Genomic DNA, 24,490 nt, shown 5'->3' on the forward strand with positions numbered 1-24,490 from the left:
ATGTGTCGCCTGGGGAAGTGCATCGGCTGCCGCTGGGAGTGGTGCGAGGAGCGCCAGGAGCTGGGAATCCGGGTGCCGCAGATTGGGTCTGATGACAACACTGTCGTTACCCCAACGGCCAGGGGCTTGCTGGAGAGGACTCTGAAGGCCACCATCTGCTTGCTGTACGTGGAAACCCTGAAGCGTAAACCAGACCAGGGTAAAGCCTTTGAGTTGACCAGCAAGTGGGACGCCAGCAGCCACTTCCTCGACAGGGGCAGCTTCACCCGTTTCGCCGACTGGCGGTTCATCCACCGTGCCCAGCTCAACTGCGTCCCGCTCAATGGAGCCGTCCACCACGGGAACCGATACAAGCGTTGCAGGAAGTGCGGCTACCCCAACAAGACCCTGCCCCACGTCCTGTGCAGCTGCAAATCCCACTCCAGAGCCTGGCAGCTGCGCCACAACGCCATCCAGAACCGCCTGGTGAAAGCCATCACGCCACACCTGGGGGAGATCTCCGTGAACTGCACCATCGCCGGTACCTACAGCCAGCTACGACCTGACGTGGTCGTCACCGACGAGGCCCAGAAAAAGATCATCCTCGTCGACATCACGGTTTCCTTTGAGTACAGGACCCCGGCGTTTCGCGAAGCCCGAGCTCGTAAGCTGGAAAAGTACGCCCCCTGGCTGACATCCTGAGAGCGAAGGGCTATGAGGTGCAGGTGGACGCCCTGATTGTCGGAGCCCTGGGTGCCTGGGACCCCTGCAACGAGCGTGGGCTGTGGACCTGCAGGATCGGTCGACGCTACGCACATCTCATGTGGCGCCTCATGGTCTCAGACGCCATCCGATGGTCCACGGACATCTACATCGAGCACATCACCGGCCACCGACAATATCAGGAGGCATAAGCCAGAGCGACATCGTTCTCCCACTACGAGAAAGGGACCAAGTGACCTTCTCCATTGGATCATATGAACTGGAACCATAAACTCCCTGAATATTAAATCTCACCAAATGAGGGTCAATCCATCCTCATCATCATATCCACTCATTATAATCCACACCCGAACATAGCCACTTTATGAACTTCATACCCTCATATCTTAATGTCTGTACTTTGACCCATCAACCTTTTACCCCCAAATTGGGGATATTGCAGATTATGTATTCCTCATGCCACTTTATTTTAAACCAAACTTTGTACCCTCGATAATCTGTATGTTATTCCCTGATAACCAGAAACTTCTATGCTCAAACTCTGTTCACTATTTTTTTTAACATCATCTTAATAAAATTTATTCAGAACATGTTAGTCTACAGGACCTTAGTTTAAAATTTGCTTTAAAAATATTTCATTAGTGTGTTGCTGAAGATTATAAAAATCACATCTCTAAAAAATCCTTGCATAGATTTTTAGATGCACAATCTGTGTTCATCTTTAGCCTTAAATGCTTGGATCTTCAGACATAGTTTTTTAAATAAATCCTTCAAAAGACCACCCTTATCTAAAATACACATTTTAATTTAAATTACTATAGTACAAAAAAAAAAATCCCTTACTTCCAAAATCTTCCTGTCCATCCCTTTCTCCCTTCACCCTCCCTATTGAAGAGAGACTTAAAGGGACAACACCCTTTTCCTTCCAGCTAGCTGGACAAATGAATTTCCTTTTCTTTACTTCTATTTGATGAACTAGTTGTAAGAGAACCCTCCAGCTAAATCAGTAGCTTAGTAAGATATAAAGTCCTTAGTTATGCCAAAAATCTTTGGAAACATTTTTTAAAATTGGTGAAATTTCATAAACATGTCTATTGTTATGGAGATCACACAAAGTAAATTAGTGTTCCCTTTTTCTAAAAGCAATTAAAATTGTTATGAACACTAAACCTCTATGACTGATTATTTTAAAATAATGTCTTTATTTCAGTGAGTTAAATATGTAGTAATCTGGAATGATTACTTTATGAAGGCTTAAGACATTTAAAATATAAAATCAGCTTAAAAATACTGATTAAGAAAATGTAAAACAGAGAAGAGCTACATCATGCATTCCATAATATTTAATGTTGTATTTAGCAGGACAGCTGATTTGTCCTTACTACAAAGTTTTTGCAAATAAATCTCTGACAAACTGCAGGGTATATCAAAAAACCTGTGACTGACGTTTTTTATTCCCAAGTTTAGTGCTTTTAATTAGATACCTTCTGCATGTCCAGTTTTCACCACCTGGCATGCAGTGGAAAACATGCTCCATTTTCTTAAAGCCTTGTCTACACTGCCACTTTACAGTGCTGCAACTTTCTCACTCAGGGGTGTGAAAAAACACCCCCCTGAGCACTGCAAGTTTCAGCACTATAAAGCGGCAGTGTAGACAGTGCTCCCAGCGCTGGTAGCCGTGACTGTGGCAGCTCTTTAACGTTGTTAGTGAAGACATGCCCTTAGAAAGAAATTGCAGAAGAGTGGTTTTTTCAACTGTCATTTGCTTAATTTGGGTTCAGGGATTTGGCTGGAAGGGGGTGAGCACTGTCTAGAGCACTGACCACGTGGGACTGCTTTGCAGACAAATAGGAGGCCCCTGATCTGAAAAGCTTATCGACTGACCCACAGCCCTACTGGTACATCGGACATCCACTACTGATTTCAGTGGGAGTTTGGGATGTGCCAAAGAAGCATGTTCAGGCCACTGATCCAGAGTATTGAAGACAAAACCACAATATCTTGCCAAATTTGCACCGCCCTGGTGGTGGCCAACAGAAATTATTAGTTTCTCCATAACACCACAATGTAAATTCTGACATTGCCTGTGTAGCATGACGGGGCTCCACTCACCACGCTGGCAACTCCTGTTGGTCATCTTGGGGATTAGCTCCGCAGGTGGGTACACTCATTCCCACTCGCCCACCATCACTTATGCTCCCGGACCACATCACTCCAAAGAACGTGGCATTCTCTTCATGACACAGCCCTCTGGCCATGCCATAATCTGCACTCCCCCCTTCCAGAAGCCAGTGCTGCAGTCCAATTGTCCAGCCACTTCCTCAGTGGCAACTGCAGCCAATTGTTCAGCCACTTCCACAGTGCCCCAGCACCCTCTTTGCCCTTCCCTCAGCCTGCAAATCCCAGCAGCCAGCCAGAAGCTCTTCTCTATCTAAGCTCTGGCCTTGGCTACACTTGGGGATTCACAGCGCTGCCGCAGCAGCACTGTGAAGCACGAGTGTAGTCGCGCCGCCAGCGCTGCAAGTAGCTCTCCGAGGGGAATAGCTTGCAGAGCTGCAAGAGCGTGCAGCGCTGCAGGTGCTGATTACACTGGTGCTTTACAGCACTGCACTCGCTGCGCTCAGGGGGGTGTTTTTTCACCCCCCTGAGCGCAGCAAGTTGCAGCGCTGTACAGCACCAGTGTAGCCAAGGCCTCTGTCCAGGATGCTAGCTTCCTTCTGCCTGCCAGGCACTCAGTCCTCCCTCCTTGAGCTCCAGGGTATAACTGATCCTGTTCAGCCCTGCAGCTCCTCTTATATTGGCCTGCTGGGCCCTGATTGGCTATTCCTTGCAGCACCTCTCCTATTGGCTGCTTCCTGCGCAGCCTCCCTTAGGGCCCTATTAACCCCTTGCATGCCAGTGTGGGGCGAACGCCCCATCACAGTCAGTCACTAATCTACCTCATCCAGTTCCTGTCAGGATGATGCAAATATTAATAGAGACAGGGGAACCATAGCAAGCAATTAACGATAACAACAATCCATACTAGCTTTGCTGTATGCTCCCTATCCACATAGTATCGCAGCAGCTACCTGCACATTGCATTGAAATAACACCTTTTATCCATGATTCTCAGTGTGATGGACAAGGGCAGGGAGGTATTACTGTCACTGTTTTACAGCTAGAGAAACTGAGGCAAAGATGGGTTAAGGCTGAAATAGTCAAAAGTATCCACACAGCAGGGCTGCCTTGTTTTTTGGAAACAGCTCAGGCCTGCTTTCAAAAGGGGCTGAGCACAGGCAGCTCCCACGGATGTCAGTTAACGTCATGAGTGTTCAGCCCTTCCGAGAGTCCGACAAGAGGTGATCCAGGCCAAATTGAGGCCCCCCTCTGAAATTAGTGTCCATTTGGGACATATTTGCCTAAACAGCTTGCTCAAGGTCACACAGTGAGTCAAGTGGGAGAACAGAACTCGATTGATCCGACTATTGAACCAGTCACTAGGCCATAATGCACCTCACTTACTCAAATACCTTCAAGAGTGCCTTGGTTTTTACTTTTACTATACGATATCTTCCCAGAACCACTTCTCCCGCCCCCACCAGCCTGACCCTCCCAGAGCCCCAGCCTCCCCCCGGACTGCAGTGATGCTGATGCACTAGGGAGGGGTTGTAACACAGCATCACCCTAAAGCGTTCAGGTCAGATCCCCATTAACATTTCCAGCACCTCTGAAGCTGGGATGGAGCCACTGCTGCTCATTCATGCCCCAGTGCACCTGCCGTTCTCATAATGGCAGCAGCTGCTCTAAGAGAACCACAGCCCTCTAGTGGAGTCCCTACACCAGCCCTGGGAGAGCTGCTCCACCTAACTTAACCCTCCACTCCCTACTGGCAAGGGGAGACTTGCCCACCCCAACAATCAAACAACCCCTTCTCCAACCAACCACCCAGCCCACCTCCAGCCAGGATGCCCCTCTACACAGACAAGCACTCCACAGCCAGAGGCTGCAGGATGGCTCACATTGCGAAGAGGCGCTTCCATGAGACACTGGGAAAGGAGACCCACGGTGGATTGGGAGGGATGAGGGTGAAGGATTGATGGGTCAGAGGGAAGAATAGGGAAACGATCGGGGGGAGGCAGAGTGTATCACTATCAGTGTCATTGATACAATTATAGCTGCACGGTGAGTAACTGCAACTTCCCCAGTGCAGCACCTGATGGGGAACACCCACCCCCTCCGCCCAAATGCCCTGCTGGGGGCTTTGCTTAATGCTTCCTCTGCACAGCATGCCAGAGCTATGTACAAACATGGGCAGACCAATCAGGTACTGATAGCTTGTGCTTGTTGGTGGTAGCCGGAGCCACAGTGCTGGGTCCCCCCACCTGACTTTCATGCTGCTGAAAGGTGCCAGAGTGAGAGACCTTGCCTGCCAACGTCTGCTGACTATCACCAAGACTGGCACATTGGCCGATTACCACCAAGACTACTCCCCCATGGCACACCACATGCTGAGTGGGAAGGGCAAGCTGCAGCCAGGAGAGGGGGGCCTCCAGTGGCTTCTTTGGCCTTTCTGCTGAGACTGCCAGGGAAGTGGCCAGTTAAGGTAGTGTTCTGCAATGTGGTCCCCTAGCCACAAGGAACAGAATGGAGGCAATCAACTCAGTTCACATGGGCCCCCAAAGTGAGGTGTAGATGGCCCGATGCAGTCAACACTATCTGGGCTGGAACTGAACCAGTGACACAAGCACAAAAAATGCTGTAGCACAACAGCCCTTGAGATACCCAGCCCTAGGTCACAGCTGTTTCACGCCATAAAAGCCTTCTTGGTGTATCTTGCAATGAGAAGCGATGAAGAAAAGTGCAGCGGGAAGGAGGCACTTCCCAAGCCACTGGCAATGCCTCCTCTGCCCCGCTAAAGAGTGACACTGAGATACACGCTTAGGAAGCCTGACCCCATTCAAACTAGTGGGAGTTTTGCTGTTGATGTCAATAGGGCCAGGCTTTCACCCACAGCCTGCAGTTCACTGCTCAGTGAGGAGTTATTTTCTTCCTCCCTTAGACAGTGTCATGCTCCTGTATCAGATATGGACTGTCTACAGAGCATACTTCTGAGCAAGATACATACCAGATGTCTTCATTATAAGAGCCTTTAAATGCTCTGCCAGGTATGGCTCAAGTTAGCTTAAAATAAAAGTTCTCATACACCTAGTGGCTCAACAGTAGACTATAGTTTAGCATCCATTACATCTCCCTATTTAAGTTCTACATTCCTACCATCTATAAAATATACACTATCACAGAAATCTTTGAAGTTCAGTACATATCAGTGTTAATTGTCTCTGAATCATACTGGTTTTCTAATTACACAACCAAAACACATAACTTGGTCATCTGGCAGTCCATTAGTTGCAACATCTGGCTGTGGTCAGTCTAGAATTCTTGATTATTATTATTCTCCTCATTGTTCTGCATCCACCATCTGTAAAGTTTGCTCTGTTGGTTGTTCTTCCTGAGGAACAAACTGTAGATGTCAACTGTTGAACTCTCCACTGTCAGTCTCAATCACATATGATCTGGGCACTGAATTTTTTCTTTATGACAGCTGGAGTTGTCCATCCTTTTTCTCCCTCCAAGTTGACATGAACTTGGTCACCAGGTTCTAGACGTGGCAGTTTTCTAACTGAGTGACATCTGTTGTAAAAAAAGTATTCATAAGCTCTTTTAGCCTTTTTATCCGATTTGGCTACTCTTTGTTTCTGGCCACTTTGGAGATGGAACACTATGGTTCCAACTCTGGAAAAGAATCTGAGTTGTCTTCCCATCAGGAGTTGTGCTGAACTATATTCAGTAGCTGCTATTGGTATTCTGTAACTCAGAAGAGCAAGGAATGAATCTTCTTGCTGTAGGATTTTCTTGGTTGTCTGTATAGGTCTCTTAGCCTCTCCATTTGCTTATGGGTAATGTGGGCTGCTAATAATGTGATCAAAATCACATTTCATTCAGAATGACAAATTCTGCTGCAGTAAATAGTGGTCTGTAGTCCATCACTAGTTATTCTGGAATATTAAAGTGAGCAAAAGTGCACTTCAGTTTTTTGATAACACTGCAACGTCTTTCAAATACATGATTGCTATACACCTGGAAAAATAATCCACTACAAACAGGTACACCTCTACCTTGATATAACGCTGTCCTCAGGAGCCAAAAAATCTTACCACGTTATAGGTGAAACCACGTTATATTGAACTTGCTTTGATCTACCGGAGTGTGCAGCCCCGCCCTCCCGGAGCACTGCTTTACCGCGTTATATCCAAATTCGTGTTATATCGGGTGGCGTTATATCGAGGTAGTGGTGTAATGATGTCCTCAGAATGCACATTGTATGATTCAACATTGTCTCTTTAAGTTGATTTGTAGTGGAGCTCCTTTCAAAAGTCCAAAAACATCAAATCCTCCATTAAGTTCTTCCACCTTTCTCACTAGACCCATCGCGGCTGCCACACTGCAAATGAGAAAGCTATTGGTCTGTGGTCCTTTGATCACATGCACTCTGAATGCACAGCTTTTGTCTTTGTAAGTTGTTTCTGTGGTGAACGGGCCCATATAGTTCTGGATTCCTCCAGGGCTAGTCAATGCTGTTTCAGGCAACTTCAGCTCTGCGAGGGGTTTACAGTGATTGTAAGTCTCATCTGAGATGACTGTGACATTATCTCCTGAGTCTATTTTAAAGTCAGTCTTGCTATGAATGTTCCATTTCACTCTCCAGTCAGGTTCTGTGTTGTCACAAATGATAGATCCCTGAAACAATGGTTCTTGATTGTCTGTGATATAAGTCAACTCCCTGACTGCTTTGGTGCAGCAATCAGCTGCAAAATGTCCATATTTTGTGCATTTATTACACTTTTTTCCTCTGGCTGGTCATGCATTATCTTTTGGGATGTGACTTTTTCCACACCATGTGCATGTAGGCTGGAATTTGTCCCTCTTAGCCTCAGGGGTCTTATGATAATGATTTTTAACAGACATGCTAAGTCTATTTACTGCTTCTAAGCTACTGTCTTGGTTTTCAAGGTGCTCTTAGTTTTGCTGTCTCACCAGTTCAGACTGCTTTGCAATCTGAATAGCCATGTGTAGACTTAAATCTGTTTTTAATTGTAGCTGCTGTGAAAGGTATTTATCGGTCTCTGATATTTTCATGTTCCAAGAGCCCAGTTTTCAGCCCATGGATGCAGAGCTCTTATAAAACATTCAATATTTCCCCTTGGTTCTTGAATTCCTGATGGAAACAGGCTCTTTCATAAGCCACATTTCTCTGAGGTATAAAGTTATACATCAAGAAAGAACCCTTTCATAATCATCTTTCTGACTGTCTTCAGCAAAGTCAAAGGATTTAAAGATGTGCTCTGCTTGCTTCCCCACAGCATAAAATTAAAGAAGATACCTGTATATCGCCAGTTTCTTGGTGGACCTTATTGTGCTCTTTGAAATCTTGCAAAATACTGCTTCCAGTCTGTCCATTGTGAAGGTTTGTCAAAGCTAAAGTTCTCTAGGGCATTGAAGAGCAACAAGTTGATGAGATCTTGCAACCTTTATCTCTTTTTCCTTCTGTCTGCAACCTTTGTTGTTATTTTCCTGCTGTTTCTGTTCTTCTTTGGCACTAGTTTACTTCTGACATCATGTCATGCTCCTGTATCAGATATAGACTGGCTGCAGAGCTACTTCTGAGCAAGATACACACCAGATGTGTTCCTCATAAAATTCTTTAATGCATTGCCAGGTATTGCTGTTAGCTTAAATAAAGGTATTTTATACACAGGGGCTGAACAGTGTAATAGAGTTTAGCATTCCGTTACAGACACCAATATGAGAAAAAACCCATGCTCTAAACACTATTCCTAGGGGGCAGAATAAAAGCTGAGCTCCCTCACCCATGGAGCAGGAATATCTCATACAAGGAGGTTACACTTCAGAAATTGAGTTCTACTAGATTGGAGTTTATTCTTGTAATTTAATATAATTTTAGCTTAGCTACCCAAATGTCATACATGTGTTTGCCTGAATATTACCACACTGGAGTCGGGGCATTGGAGCCTCTTGAAAGCAAGGTCAGCCTGGAGGTCAAATAGAAGACTTTGTGACAAAACTACAGGAAATTATCTTTCCAGCAGTAGACGGCCAGATCTGCTGCTCTCAATAGCTCAGAGGAGTTTAACTCCAATCATTCATTCAGAGCACTTATTTACAAGATACTACTAAAGCAGAGCCAGTCAGGAAATGGGATTCCCTCTACCCCCACAGAATATTTCATTGAAAATTGAAACAATTTATTTTTGTTGAACCACTCAGCACAGAAATTGAGTTTTCATTGAAAACCCAAAACTCTTTGAGCCAAAAACTGAAAAAAATTGGGGTTTTCAGACAAGGGAAAAAAATCAAAAAGTTTCAAGGGATGCAGACACTTTCTAAGAAAGTTTTCATTCAGTCTAGAACCCAATTTTCCATCAAAAAAAGTTTTGATGGAAAAATTTCAACCAGTCCTAGTGTTAAGGTACCTCCCAAAGACTTATTCGGCACTTTATAAAATTCACATAGAAAAATGCAATTGGCCACCAATGAAATGCATCCATCTCTGCAGTGAAAAACTGGGAACTACGTTCCAGCCTAATAGGATATTACAAACATCATAGACTCTGCACCTTAGTGAAAGTTCTTCCTGTGGTTAAATATATGGCTGGAGTGGATGATAGCGATGCATCAGCTGGATTGTCATATGGAAGATCTGGCTCCCAATCCAGCTAAGATACAATGTTATGTGAATTGGACCTGGAGGTACCAGACAACACAAAACGACCATCCAATTTGGCACTTGCAAACTGTGCTTGGTTGAAAAAGGGGGCTGCAAGTCAGAGGTGAGATGCCTTGGCAGAACTGTGGGAGCTCGTGACTGATATAGGAGGGGGAGCTGCTGATCAGGCCTGAAATGCACTGGCTGAGAATGGAGTAGGACAGTGGTACAATGAAGCACAGGGCAGACTGGATATGGGCTGGAGTTGTGGGAGGTTCCATTTCAATGAATATGCTCTCGTGGTAAAGCAGGCGGTTACAAACACAGATCTGTTCTGGAAGGAAAGATCAGGTGGAAGGTGTTGAGCTGGTGGGAATTTTACCTCATGCTGAGCGGAGAAGGGGGAAATAGAACAAAACAAAAATTCCTATGGCCATGTCTTCACTAGACACCCTGCAGCTGTACTACTGTACGCTTCAGTGTAGACACTCACTACAGCGAGGCGAGGGATTTTCCTGTCGCTAGAATTAATCCACAAGAGCTAGATTGATGAAAAAATTCTAGTGCTGTCTACTCCAAGGGTTACGTCAGTTTAACAATGTCACTCAAGGGTGTGGATTTTTCACACCCCTGAGTGACGTAGCTGCGTCGATCCAGCTTTTTAGTGTAGACCTGGCCTCAGGCGCATTTACCTCTCCGTTCTCAGCACTGCTTTGGGGAGGGGTGACAGCTTCCTTCCCTTGTGCCTCTAAGATGAATGTAGGAAAGCACATGAAAAATCAGAGTCCATTCTTATTAAACTCTGCCCTCCATGAGCCATGACAGCAGGGCAGTCAGTGAACTACAGAGATGCAGCGAGCCTCGGGAAAGGTACCATCTGCATTCTACTGCTGCTGCAATGCTCCTTTCTAACTAATCCATCTTTATAGCTCAACAACATCTGCAAAGATCCTATCACCACAGTATCCTGGTGCTGTACCATCAGGTTCTGAGCCCTCTCTGCCCACTCCCCAACGGAGGTGAGCCATGATGCACAAGGCTGAAGGCAGACAGAGCAAAGCTTCCAGGGCTGGAGGGGTCCAAGCTAAGGTCTCATCAGATGCACTGGGAATTAGCAGATTCCAACTTAAATAAACCATCCGCTCCTCTGATCTGTCAGTGGCAGTGACGCTCTGCATAGTGATCAGAATGACAAACTCCCTCTCCAGAGCCAGAGCTCTACAAAAGGCCTGTGCTCCACACCCAGTGCTCCCCAAACTGTGGGACTTCCCCACTAGGGGAACACAGAGGAATGTTTGGGGGTGGGGTGGGGAGCTTGGCAGGGCCTGGGCCAGTCCCCACAGAGGGGTGGGGAGGGAGCGCCACCCAGCTCTGCTCCACCCCCAGCTCAGCTCCGCCCCCAACTCAGCTCCGCCTTCAGCCTTGGCTGTGCAGTAATTGAGGAAGCCACAGATTCCATTACTGGTAAGGGACAGGTGTGACAGGAGAAATTTGGGCACCACTGTCCTGGACTAACTGCCAGAGCAGTGAGAGCTCAGGGATTTGGAGTCACAGACATACCAAGAATTCATGGAAAGTGTTCACTAACAGTGTCTGCATGAGATTGGACGGGGAGGGAGCTCCCTTGGAGCCTGTGCTGGGGTCAGATGGGGAGCAGCTCCCTCGGGCTGGGCAATCGTCTGCACTAGTACTGATTGGGAGAAGGCTCTGACAGTCTGCAAACATGGCTTGAATTTGAGGAGGCGCATATGCAGTCTCAGGCTTTCCTGAACTCTCTGCTGTCCAGGGCTCCAGTTCGGAGGCGGATCAGGTGCTCAGGAGCATTCCTTCCCATCAGAATTTGCGATGCTTTCTCCAGTTAATACGAGTATCAAGCTTAAGCCCTTTTGACTGATGGTGCCAAGTGACACAGCTGGGAGCTGCCCTCCAGCCAGCTGAGCCCCAATGTCCCATTCATCGCATCAAGGGGGGCTGCAGCTGGCCCTGACACACCCACAGGCGCCAGCAGCAAGTAAGGGGTTAAAATAAGGGGTGTAGAAGCAGAGAGCCCTTGTGCGTGTCCCCTTGCTGTCGTTTCCTGCCCTGCCTCGGGGAGGGGCCAGTCCAGGTGGCCAGCGGACTGGAAGCTGTGAATGATTTAATGCTGGACCTATCTCCCCAAAATAGCTCTCCATGCAGGCGTGAGGTTTGGGCGGTGACAGCTCCATTTCGTGGCCTTGCTCAAGGCCAATTACACCGCCCCTCCCCCATGCAGAGCATGGATCCCAGCTGGCAGCCCCAGTATCCAAATGGAGCCAGGAAACTCGGTGGCTAGGGCAAGTTCAGCACTTCAGACCCACCCGCCCACCCTGCTGCTGATGCAGTCACTGGGGCTCTCCTCAAGCAGGGGCTTTCCCTGACTGACTAGCAAACCTGTTCTCCTCCACTGGGTCAGTGGGGTGTCCTACATGCCCAGAGCTGAGCTTGGGGGCAAAGCCCAATTGGCTCCCTGCACAAGGGGCCGTGCCACGGCTGGGTAGTGAGCACAGACGGCCCAGCTCCCCTCTGCCTTCGCCGCAGGGCGTAGCTGGCGGAAGCACAGGGGACAGTTCAGCGACGAGGTGCAGGCAGAGCATTCCATGCAGGTGCAGAGAGGAGCTGGGGCAGACTGTGGGGGAGGGAGCCGGGGTCTGGTTGGGGGCAGGAGGAGGACAGGAAAGTCTGAAGCAGCCAGGGGAGAGGCAGGGCTGGATCAGCCTCCACCATTCTGCCCTGGCTTCCCATTTGCCTCCCTCCGCCTGCTCCCCCCTGCAATCCCTTGCCCCCAGCCAGCTGCTGCTGCCGCCTCCTGCACCCAGGCTGGGCACCAGCAGGGGGAGCTGTGAAACTCACTGCAAGGGATTCCCTGCTCCATCCCTGCAGCCCAGCTAGAGCTGGGGGTGTCCTCGCTCCCAGAAGCCCTGGAGATGAGCCACCCTACAGGAGCCCATGTGCCACATTTGCCCTGCAGAGTGCAGGAAGGCAGCCCCACTGCAGGCACCGCACTCTAGGAAGGGCTCCTCCTCCTGTCCAGGCCCCAAAGCCAGACTGCAGTCGGCCCACTCAGTATGGCCATTAACATTCCCCCCCCCACCAACGCCCCAGCTAGAGTGCCCACAGCTTGCTGTGCAGGAGCAAGCTGCCGCCCCCCAGCCCAGAGGCAGCTGCACTGGGGCGGAGGATTTTCCTATGCGGAATATTTTCAGCATGGCAGCAGGCAGACGCGAACTGCTGCCTCTTGAATCTTGGTTTCCTATTTCTCTGGTGTGAAAGACAAGTGCAAAGTACTTCACTTAGGAAGGAAAAATCAAAGGCACAGCTGCAAAATGGGGAATCACTGGCTAGGTTGTAGCACTGCTGAAAAGGATCTCAGGGTTATAGTGGATCATAAGTTGAAAATGAATCAGCAGTGTGATGCAGATGCAAAAGGCTAATAGCAGTCTGGGGTGTATTAATAGTGTTGTATGTAAGACACGGGAGGTAATTGTCCTGCTGTACTCAGCATTGGCGAGGCCTCAGCTGGAGTCCTGTGTCCTGTTCTGGGCACCACACTTTAGGAAAGATGTGGACAGATTGGAGACAGTCCAGAGGAGAGCAACAAAAATTATCAAAGGTTTTGAAAACCTGACCTATGAGGAAATGTTATAAAAAAAACTGAGCATGTTTATTCTTGAGACAAAAAAAAAAAAGACTGAGCGGGATGTGACAGGGCAGAACTCACCTCTTGAGCGCCTCCTAGTGGTTGGGTGTGGTGCTGCAGTCTTTTTCCTGCTCCCGGCACTTCCTATAGCAGTAGTTCTCAAACTTTTATACTGGTGACCCCTTTGACATAGCAAGCCTTTGAGTGCAACCCCCCCTTATAAATTAAAAACACTTTTTTAATATATTTAACACCATTATAAATGGTGGATGCAAAGCGGGGTTTGGGGAGGAGGCTGACAGCTTGCAACCCCCCCATGTAATAACCTCATGACCCCCTGAGGCATCTCAACCCCCAGTTTGAGAACCCTGGTCCTATAGGTTGCTGACGTCACCAATGGCTCAGCCCTCTGGCCAAATCACACAATCAAAAATGGAGCCCTTCCAAGGTAGCAGAAGTCCAGGAAATCTGTTGGCCCTCACTTGGTCTTCAGCCCCATCTTGGCCCCTTTAAATCCAGCCCTTTGCTCGGGCTTCTAAACAAGCCTTGTCCCTTTCTCAGGGCTTAGGCCACTTTGTCAGTGGGCATGGGGAACTCAGCCCAGCAGCCACACTGGGTGCCAACCCAGTGACCCTACACACAGCAGCCACGCGCCGCTCACTGCAATCCTCTGCTGCTACCACCCTGAGCCTCTTCCCACCCGGTCCCTTTATCTTCCCCTTACCTTAGGGTTACAGTTCTCCAGTCCCCTTTCTCCCAGTTTAAGTAAACACAACACATCCAGCTCCTGCAGGCAGGCAGGCAGGCAGGCAGGCAGGCAGGCAGGCGCCCCCTTCCTCACCCCTCTGGTCCCAGCCAGGGACTGCTCTGCACAGACCCTGCAGTTCCTTTTATCTGAGCCTGCTGGGCTCTGATTGGCTGCTTCCCCAAGGCCTGTCTAGTCTAGGCAAGCCTGGAGGACCTACCTCCACTGTTCCTTACTGAGCCGGGAGTGTGGTAGGGCTGCGGGCCTCCAACAGGGGGCCTCGAAAAGCCAGGTGCACTCTGTCACCTGGGTCCAGATAACTGTCCACAAATATGTTAAGGGCTATTATAAAAAAGGCAGTGATCAATTGTTCTCCATGTCCTCTAAAGGTAGGACAAGATGTAATGGGCTTAATCTGCAGGAAAAGAGGTTTAGGTTAGATGTTATGAAAAACTTTCTATCCATAAGGGTAGTTAAGCTTTGGAACAGGCTTCCAAGGGAGGTTGCAGAATCCCCATCACAGGAGGTTTCTGAGACCAGGTTGGACAAACACCTGTCAGGGATGGTCCAGGTTTACTTGGCCCTGCCTCAGCCCAAGGAACTCGACTTGATGACTTCTTGAAGTCTCTTCCAGCCCTACCTTGCTATCATTCTGTGAACTATTGGCCAGCACATCATTACCATCAGCTCCCCACATGGATTCTGCACTAAGGCAAGGCTTCCCACCTATCTAACAAATACCCCCCTAGTCCAGTAGATCGCTAATTTATGGCACGCGCCCTTTCTGAAGCACTCCGTTCTCAGTCAGCAGGCCTGCAGGCTTTAGTCCTTCACATGCAATGGCTCTCAGCAGTGTGTCCGGGGCTACTGGCGAACCACTGTGTTCACACTTGCCCCCCCCCACTCCCATGTTGCACCAAGCAACGGTTCTGAGAAAAGCCAGTTTTCAGTCTCAACTTAGCACGTGGCTGGGAGGTGCAAAGAATCACAGCAGAGAGGAGGGAGGTCAGGAGACGTCCTCCCTGCAATCCACTTCTCCTCATCTTTCAATGGTGTATCTACCACAGAAAACGATTTCACTTCTGAGGGAAGGGGAGCATGGTCAGTGAAAGCTGTTTGGAAGCTTGCCCATCACTAGCGCCTGTCTAGGATATGGGATGGAAGGTCAGTTCAGCACCGCCCACCACCTCCTACTGGGCGCCTTTTCTGACAGAAGTAACTTGGAGCAAACCGGTTTTGAAAAGCCAAAGCTTGGGGTCCTGTTCTCATTTTCTTTGCCTGTGTCACAAAGCCAGCCGCATTGACACTTGTACATTACACTTCTGCCCCCGGGTATGAACTACTGTCCTAACGTTGGGTTTCAGCTGGTGAGGAACTTTGCAACTCTCTCCTCCTGCCTTGGTTACACAGCTGTCAGCATTTTCCATTGGAGGTTTGGAAGAGGCTGGCTGCACTGTGTGAATTAATTAATTACTTTGTGCGCTCATGGCACTAAAAACAGTCGCGATTTCAGAGTGACTTTCCAGCAAGCCAATCCATACCTTAAACAAGCAGAATGCCAATGATGAAACACAGTCGATCCTGTCTGTGCCATAGGCTGGGAAGGGAGTGCATAGGTGTGACCAGGATAGCAGCAAGCCCTGCTTTTTAGCACCGGCGTTATGTTTGCCCTACTTTGCCCTCATCCTATCACCTCTCAGTGCAAAAACACATAAGCTACAATCCCACACAGGGATCCTTCAGATGCTCCAAAGTTTGTTATTTCTCTCTTCAGGCCTGTCCTCATCAGCCTTTGAAGCATCTGAAGCGTCCAAATTCAGCCATTTTTGAATCATCTAAGCATAAAAAAGCGTCTGGACAATGAAATTGGGGGGGTGGGGGTGGGAAATGTGCTGTCAGGCTTACCTGCCTCAAAACGGCCGAGCAAACGGCCACCAAAAAGTCACCTTTCTGCTAATAACGAGCCAGTGACATTTTAGCCCAAAGGGTTGTTTTTCTACAGCACCAGAAACTATGAGAACTTAGCTCCAATGTAGAAATGGCACTTCTGCCATTGGGTGCCCGTATGACAGTCCACCCAACATTACCAAACACGTCTGTTTGAAACACCCCCACTCTCCTGTTCAGCAGGTAGGTATGGACCGGGGGAAGAGATGGGGCGAGCAAGCTATGCCTTTGTGAAGCTGCTGGAAGCCCACCAAGACACCTACTTTGTCTGAACGGCTGGTCAATAGGGGACCTGGCCCCTTTTCTGAAGGCCCCACACCCAGCTCCTGCCAAGACAGACTCTTCTTCCCATCAGCAACTCACTTCCCCAGTGGACATTCCACTAGGTTCCACAATAGTCATCGCCATAGAGGTCAAAGCCAGAAGAGACCACCAGATCCTCTAGTCTGACCTGCTGCATGGAGGTGGCTGGGTGGAGTTGAAACACTTAATGATCTTGACTGCAATTTCAGCTGGAGTGTCCATTAAGGCCTTGCTGTGCTCCCGCCGTGCCAGCTCCCCACTAGCATGCCATGGCTGAGTCATGCCACCTCTTCCATGCACTGACAGCCTAGAAAAGCCATGGTTCTCCGTTCAGCTGCTGGCGTGGTGCAGCAGAGACAGCAGGCAACACCCCACCCATCTGATCAGTTCTGACAGAGAGGAACAGCCCCATCAGTGAGTGGGTATGTAGGTCCTTGACTTCTCTGCCGCTGGAATAACTAATGAGAGGCCCCTGGTGAGACGGAGACCTGTACGTTAGGAGCTGGACTCACAATGACCCTGTTTGCATTCTGGCCTGGCCTCTCCTTCAACCACCCACAGCTCTTTGGGCCATATCATTCCTGTGTCTACAGCACAAGTGTTATGCTTATAGGTACCTGTCTCATCTTTAGAGTTGTCAATTTGCCCTCTTCTGACATTTCAACAGGGGCGTGTTGCAACCTCCTGGCAATCTTGCGTCTGTTTTCAGTTCCTCTCTAGAACATTTGGTTCAGTGATGGCCTTCACACTTATCTCTTAACACACATTCCTTATTCACACACAACACAGAATTGATATACACAGAACATTTGAACAGAAACATCAAATTGCAACGCAAGAGAAAAACAACCATTGCATTCTTTTACTTATTTTAAAATGCTAAACCTACAACTAAGTGGTGACCCTAAAAGGTCTGTCACTGCCTTGAATTCAGCACAGACACAGATTCTGGCTGATGCATCTCTACCAATGGCCCATTAGGCCATTCCTTTCTGCTTTCTGAAAGGGTGGCTGGCAGAATATGGTCAAATCATACACCAACACATTTAATACATGCTATATTATTATTCTTTATCCTTCATTTTAAATTATACAAAATACAAACATAAAACCCTACTACTACACAAGTACAGACCACATTAGGCACAAAACCCCCAGAAAAGCTGAGAGAGGTGGCCTCACACCCAAGGAGATCTCAAGAACTGAGCCCAGCAGCACCTGTGATCACAGCCACAGACAGGCCCGGCCCATGTATGGATTTGCATACTGTAGTGTTACTGTGTGATGTAATCTCATACCTGTTGGTCTATCCCAAGGAGATAAAATTGCAACAGCTGCTGCACAGTGATATCAGATCTGAACACGTGATTCTTAGGGATTATTAGCTGATGAATTTCATGTGTAGGGGGAGTAGGAGAGAGTGGGGTTCTTTCCTGTTTGGGAACTGTGAACGAGCGCCTTACAATTTTCCAGTATCCATTTTCTCTGGAATCCCCCGCACCCCCACCTCGGGTGAATAATTCTTGCTTCGTTGGATGCGAGCAGCTCTTTTGCCAGTACTCCAGCATTCAACATTTGAGTTCATTTTGATTGCACACATAGGTCACATGGTATTATTTCCTTACCCTGATTGGATGAGGAGCATAACCCTTGGAATCAGGTGTCTGGCACAAATACTCCCATTTACACCTTTGAAAGTTGATCTCTGGGAATATTCTCTAAAAGTCACTGTTGCCCTGAGTTTTCCTGCCTGTGAGCCCGTTCATTGAAAGAGAGCACAACAGGGGTGCACAGCAGCTCCAATATGAAAGTATTTTCTCAGCTATAATATGGAGTGTTTCATCACAAGGTTTGGATACCAGTGGAACTGTGGCTTTCAACTCTTTTTCACTTGCGGACGCCTAAAAAATTTCTAATGGAGGTGTGGAACCTTTGGCAATCTTAAACATAGTCCGCGGAGCCCCAGGGGTCTGTGGACCACAGGTTGAAAACCACTGCAGTACAGTAACCCACTCAAAAATAATGTGGCTCTGTCCCCCTCTAGTGGCAAGACCATATAGAGAAGTCTATGAGTATGCTCCTGCCTCTGAACTAATGTACCTGGTACTTCAGCTCAAGTAAAAGACGCTCAGGTTTTAGATCCAGTTAATTCATCGCAGATTCTCACTAGGTTTTCCAACAAAGCTCTACAGGTACCCAGTTCAGACTGCAACATGCATCAGCCAATACACCTCTATCCCGATATAACGCGACCTGATATAACACGAATTCAGTGTTCTGGGGTGGGGGGGAGCGCTGCACACTCCGGTGGAGCAAAGAAAGTTCGATATAACGCGGTTTCACCTATAACACGGTAAGATTTTTTGGCTCCCAAGAACAGCGTTATATCGGGGTAGAGGTGTATTTTACATGGTGTAAAATGTGACTTATGTTCTATAAATGTCTCCAGTCTTATGAATCAACAATCCATCTGTTCACTGAAGAATCAGACAACTGATTCTAATTTTAAAACACTAATAGTCTACTGCTGCCCACACCCAGGCAATCTCGTTGGCATTAATGGGGCTGCAGGGGAGTATCTGAGAGAAGAATTGGCTCTCAGCATTCTTAGTTTGACATCTGTCACAATGACATGGCATGTAATTGCAGTTTAATCAGAGACTCACAGAAGAAAAGATCATTTTGGTCATACGTGAATTGTACAGAATTCTCTCTCTTGCTTGCTAACACCTTCTTCAGCCTGCTCTTAAACACTACCAGTGAAAGTGTCTCAACCCTTTTCCTTTGAGAACAAAGCTGATGATAAAATAAAATAATATTAATTAATAATAAATAAAAAATTGAAAAACAAAGTTGACATTTTGACATTCTTTCCATTTTGCAGGGTTCAAACATGACCCATTTTTCCTGATTTTTTTTGTGCAAAATCTTTTAAATTGAATGTTTCATCAAAAAGGTTCTCAAAATGGAGACTGAAATGTTTCTGTTACTGACAAGTCGGTTTTTGGAAAAATAAAAACTAGCAATAAAAAATTCAGTGAAAATTCAGTGAAAAATAGCACTTTTTTTTTTTTTTTTGCAAATCAGTGGAGATTTTTGAAAAAACCAACCAACCACACATGCAAACATTTCTGGGGGGGAAAAACCAGCATTTTTCACAAACTCCCCTGTACCTCTTTGTATAAAAAGATTGTTACTATCTTTATTTGTTGTCTGGGCCTTGCTATTAAAAACCCTATTCCTGATTTGTACCCTAGTTGTACTCTCCCTTAGATTCAAGTCATAGCTTCTTATGCTGCCATTGGTCAAGTCTGAACAATTCTCTTCTTTCATTTATACTGTTACCTCAGTGGTGTTTATTTTTAATCATAAATTATGTTGTTCCTTAAATGCTTCATTACATGGTAAAAATCACAGGGAATAATCTTCCCTGGAAGCCAAAATACATAAAAAATATACAGTCGGCGATGTGATAACAAGGAGAATATATTTCTACTATAAACCATCAAATATAGATCTAAAACCTGGAGAATTAGACAAAATTCCCATAAACTAAAATTAGAAAAAGAAAGAAAACTAGAAAAACGTGATGTGAAAGACACCCCATTAATACAGGCTGAAAAGTGACTCGCGGAATGCCTCTCTGATGGCGAAAGCACCATGAAGACACCTATGTAACCTCTCTGTTACTAGGCCCATCATCAATTCCTAACTGGACATGACCTGAACATAGGTTCATAGATTCAAAGGCCAGAAGAGACCATTTTGATCATCTAGTGTGACCTCCTTTAGAACTTGGAACAGGGAACATCCCCAAAATAATTCCTAGAGCAGATCTTTTAGAAAAACATCCAGTCTTGATTTTAAAATTGTCACTGATAGAGAATCCACCCTCCTCCCTTGGTAACTTGTTCCAATAGTTTGTGGTGGATTCTGCTCTTACTTCCACCCGTGTAAATAAGGAGTAGCTGCACTGCACTCAGCAGGTCATACCACCGCCAGTGAGGCCAAAGGCAGAGCCAGAGAGCTTTTGCAATAAGTTATGTAAATGGCCCCACAGCATAATTCTCAGGTTGTGCTGCAATATCTAGGTATTTTTATAGGCTGCAACCCTGTGTCCCCTGAGCCTTCTTCTTTCCAGACTATATATTTTTAGCTGCCTTGCTCATTCCTCCTCATACATCTGATCTTCCATTCCTGCAGGACACCAGCTTCTGGGTGGAGGTCATGTGAGAACACATCGTCTCCTGGGATGTCACGGTTTTCTCTTGCTGCCAGCAGGGGATGCATGTTTCTTTAAATCTACAGCAGGAACCTGACGGGGCTGGAGAGGGTTTGAGGCAGCAGCTCTGCAGAGGGGGTTCAGGAATGACACTGTTTCCTGTAGTCCATTAAAGTTCCTTGTTCGCGCAAGAAGAAAGTGGCTCTCTCTTGTGATTCGTTACCATTGTCACATGACACAAAGCAAAATGAGGAAGTGCACAAAAGAGCAGCACAGAAATAGGCAGGGAAGAGGGGAAACCTATGCTGTAGCTCCACAAAGGCACTGGCTGGAGCAGGCCCTATTTTATCCTAGCCCATCCATGCCCCCCAGCAAGAGATGCTGCCCAGGTCTAGTCCCTGGCATCACAATGGCTAAGTCCTGTATATGCTACATGTACCTGGGAACCCTAAAAACAATGCATAGCCATGGAAAACCAGCAACAATGCCACCTGGGGTCCCTGATAAAAACTCTTATCACTGCAGAACAAGGGACAATTTCCAGCTGTGATAGTGAGACGCACATATAAGGGATGATACAATCTATAGTGACAGGACTGCAAAAGGCATTGATATGATTATGGGCATTGACTGGTATGGGAAGGGTTTGCAGAGAGCACACAAGACGTCTTATGCAGCGTCTCTGTGACTTCCCCAGGGTATTCCTGCCACACACACAGCTAGAGCGATGTGACGGGCAACCAGCAAGGAACTCAGAGTTGGACAGGTGCATGCTGCACAGCAGGGGGTGTATATGTGTATGTGCATGGGAGAGTGGGGGAGTCATTTATTTAAAAGGGGAAAACTGAATTGCTTTTTAAAAATGGGTAAGGCAGATTATTTGAGGCCCCACGTGTGCAGAAGAAAGTAACTCCTCCCTTGCATAGCTGCTACAGTCACTAACACAAAGCAAGAAGTGCCGCTCCTGTTTGAGGGGTTGGTGGGCTCAGCAGTAGCTGCCGGAAAAACCAGCTGTCTTTCTAGATACTTGTGTGACTCCAGTGAGGGGAGCATCTGAGTGTCTCCTAAGTACATAAAAATAGAAATGGTAATCTCTCCACTTCCCTCCCAGCCCATCGGAGAAACCCTTCTCTGCAACTGTCGCTGTTAGGAGGAAGGGGAGGAGCAAAACACGCATCCCTGACCTCAAGTCTTGGTAGGTGCCACTGCTTTCCCATCCCTCTGTAAAGGCTACGGCCCAGGTGGCATGAGGGCAAACCTCCCCCTGACTGACATTCGATGTAGACTTTAATTCACGATTGTGACATCATAATGATGAAACTAATAGGATTCCAGTATGCAAATGACTCAAATGGGACTGACCGTGTGTGTTGCGCGGCACATTACCTGGCGATGGGAAATGGGCAAGGCATGAGGAGGCAGGTAGCTGGTGCAGTGGCAGTGGCTGGCCAAGGACGGGAGCTAGGGACAGAGCTGAGCAGACTTGGCAGGGTAGAGGGAGGGCGTGGGAAGAGACAGGTGAATTTATGCAGGCCGCAGCAGGGGATGGGTTCCAAGTGTCCCCATATTGGAGTGTGAGGGAGGGCTGCCACCCAGCAGTCTGAGTGGAGGAAGTGGCACATGCAGGGTGGTACCTGCACATGCAGTGTGTGGCAGAGTGAGGTACACAGGAGAGCTGGGCTCTGGGACAGCTCTGAGGTTATGGACCAGAGAAGCAGATGGGAGGTCAGAGCTGAGAAAGGATCCAGGATGTGTCTGACAGTTCCCAGACAGCTCCCTGCCAGCCCCCTTGGGGTGCCACTTGTGCCCTCCCCATCCACGGATTGTGAGGCAGTGGAACGCTGTGCTCTGCGCGTCCCACCATGACATGGTCCCAGTTTCTCTCTGGGCACCCATGCTGAGAATCTGGGGGACTCCTGCCATTCTGGCTCGGGCTCTGATAGGCCCTGCCAGCGATGGTGTCACATGGCCTGGGCATGCCCAAGCAGGCGCTGATGGCACCAAATCCTGCCCAGATGGTCCATATAGACGCAGCCTCCGGAAGGACCTTGACTGTCCGAATGCTCCTCTCCACTCCAGAGTGCAATGCAGCCAAGTTGATGTGATTCAGGACACCAGAAGTCTGTGCAGGGCTCCACCCCTCCTGAGCGTCAATGGGCACAGGGGAGGGGCTGATGGACACCCCAGCACATGGCTCCACGAGCCATTCTTCTTGCCCCAGCCCTCAGGCTGCAGTAGCAGCTATCGAACCATTCCACAGCCAAGGAGGGCTGAATCCTCTCCTGGCCCTCCCGGTGCCAAGCCGTTCCACATTCATGCTCAGCTTGGGGAATAACCTTCGGAGCCCAGGACACACTGGAGGGAGAGCTGGGATCTGTCAGCCACTCTCCCCTCTTGTTCTTGTGAATGATAAAGGATGTCCTTAAAAGGATAAAACTCCTGCTGCCAGTCCCCTGTGTGACAATGCTAGAAGGCAGCAGCTGGGCATGGCCATGGTGGGAGAGGCTGGGGAAGCGGAGCGGGAGGAGGGGCGGGAGGGCTGTGGGGAGCTCGGCGTCCAGTTACAAGGCTGTTTCCATACTTAGCCACCTTGCAGCCGCCTGGGATATGCAGCCCCAGCCCATGTAGCAAAGAGAGACCAAATTAACTCAAGGGCAAGCAAGGGTAACGCTGATTTGCTTGCCCCATTCCTCCGACAGCAACCCAAAGGAGAGAAGCCTGCAGGAAGCAGCCACACACAGCCCAGGAATCCTTGGAGCTGGGCCCCATGGTGGCATGGGGTCACTGCCTTGCATGCATGGGGGAGAAAGTGAGGGGGCGAGGGGAGGTCCTGGGAATGTGACTCAAAATACCGAACTGCACCTACATTTTGCCTGGCATATCTGCAACATCAGGGCAAGGAAACGGAGAGGAACCCCTGCACACACACCACCATAGCACAGCACCCCACGGTAAAATGCAGCCCAGCCTCCCCCAGTGCAGCACAGAAAAAAATTCAGGCATTGGATAGTTGCCGTGTTCCTGTGCAGCCTCCCACAGCTGGGACATTCACGGAGTCCCCGACTCCGGAGTGACTCCAGCGCACGGGCAGGCCCAACATAATGCCCAGCTGCAGCGCAGAAATAACCCACCCGCTGCATCAAAGTCTGCCCTTCACATGCAACATGGACACAGCAAAAGAACACCTCCCCACATGCCTGCCTGCTGCAGGACAGCCTCACTGCATCATGGCAGCTGCCCCCAAAAGGCACGGGGGGCTGCCCGGGTCAATTCAAGCCAAGATACCCCCCGGGGGCCTCCGAGCTCGACAGCTCCCTACAGGGGTCTACTCATGCCACACCCAGTGCTTTCTAGGCACCCCCTTTAGACCTGTGTGGCTTGCACACCCCAGCTGCGGGCTGGGGGTACAGTCACTGCCCTGGAGCAGGGGACAGGCCAGACAATCCCCCTGTTGTGCCCACACAGAACAGGGGAGCTGGCAGAGAGGGGCACAGCTGAGGCAAGGGAAGGGCCCCGGAACCTCAGCACACACAATGCACAACCCCTGACAGTGTCCGGGGGCCCCAGCCTCCTAGGCAGTGGGGAGCAGAGCTGGGCCTTACCTGCAGCCCCGAGGAGCAGGAGAGACGCCACGCAGCAACACAGCAGCCTCAGTCCCTGCATGGTGGCTGCCAGGAGCTCTCTGCTGCTCGGCACCTCTATTTATACAGCAGCTGGGAGAAGGGGACAGGCCACAGTCACTAGGGGAACTGGGCGGCAGCACAGCCCTGCACAGATAGAGTCTGCCCGATAAGCCCCCTCCCTAGTGTGGGTCTCGGGCCCTGCCCCCCATCCCCGCCTCGAGTGTGCTGGAGGATTTTCACAGGGTTACACTCAGCTCTAACTGTCACAAACACCATGAAACAAGGGCTCCTGGCGGTGAAAGCACAACTGCAGAGAGAGTGCAGAGAGAGGGTTATGCCGGGGGGGGGAGGGCGCCTGGAGGACACTAGTCTGTTCCGTACAGCTCCTTATACCGTGCCCATCACTGTAATATCTGAGCCCCTTCAGCAGTGCATTAAACAGGGGAGCGGGGCATCCCCAGGGTGAGAGCACAGCTGGGGGTGGGGGAGCTGGGAGGCATCCCTGGGGCAAGAGCATGGCCGG

General features: G+C 48.8%; 1 protein-coding gene across 5 annotated transcripts in view; it reads right to left on the reverse strand.

Moving 5' to 3' along the window:
• Positions 1–24,101, reverse strand: part of SRL (sarcalumenin) — a 97,696-nt gene extending 73,595 nt beyond the window's left edge. For 2 of the 5 annotated variants that reach the window (XM_034783234.1, XM_034783233.1), the window contains exon 1: positions 23,947–24,092. In XM_034783234.1, the coding sequence (XP_034639125.1) occupies positions 23,947–24,007 (61 nt within the window). In that variant the 5' untranslated portion in view covers positions 24,008–24,092. Of the gene's footprint in view, positions 1–23,946 lie in introns of all 5 variants that reach the window. The other 3 variants (XM_034783231.1, XM_034783235.1, XM_034783232.1) reach the window with 3 other exon arrangements.
• Between the last annotated feature and the right edge of the window lie 389 nt (positions 24,102–24,490).

Source organism: Trachemys scripta, chromosome 10 (genome assembly GCF_013100865.1).
Source record: "Trachemys scripta elegans isolate TJP31775 chromosome 10, CAS_Tse_1.0, whole genome shotgun sequence".
Classification (NCBI taxonomy): domain Eukaryota; kingdom Metazoa; phylum Chordata; order Testudines; family Emydidae; genus Trachemys; species Trachemys scripta.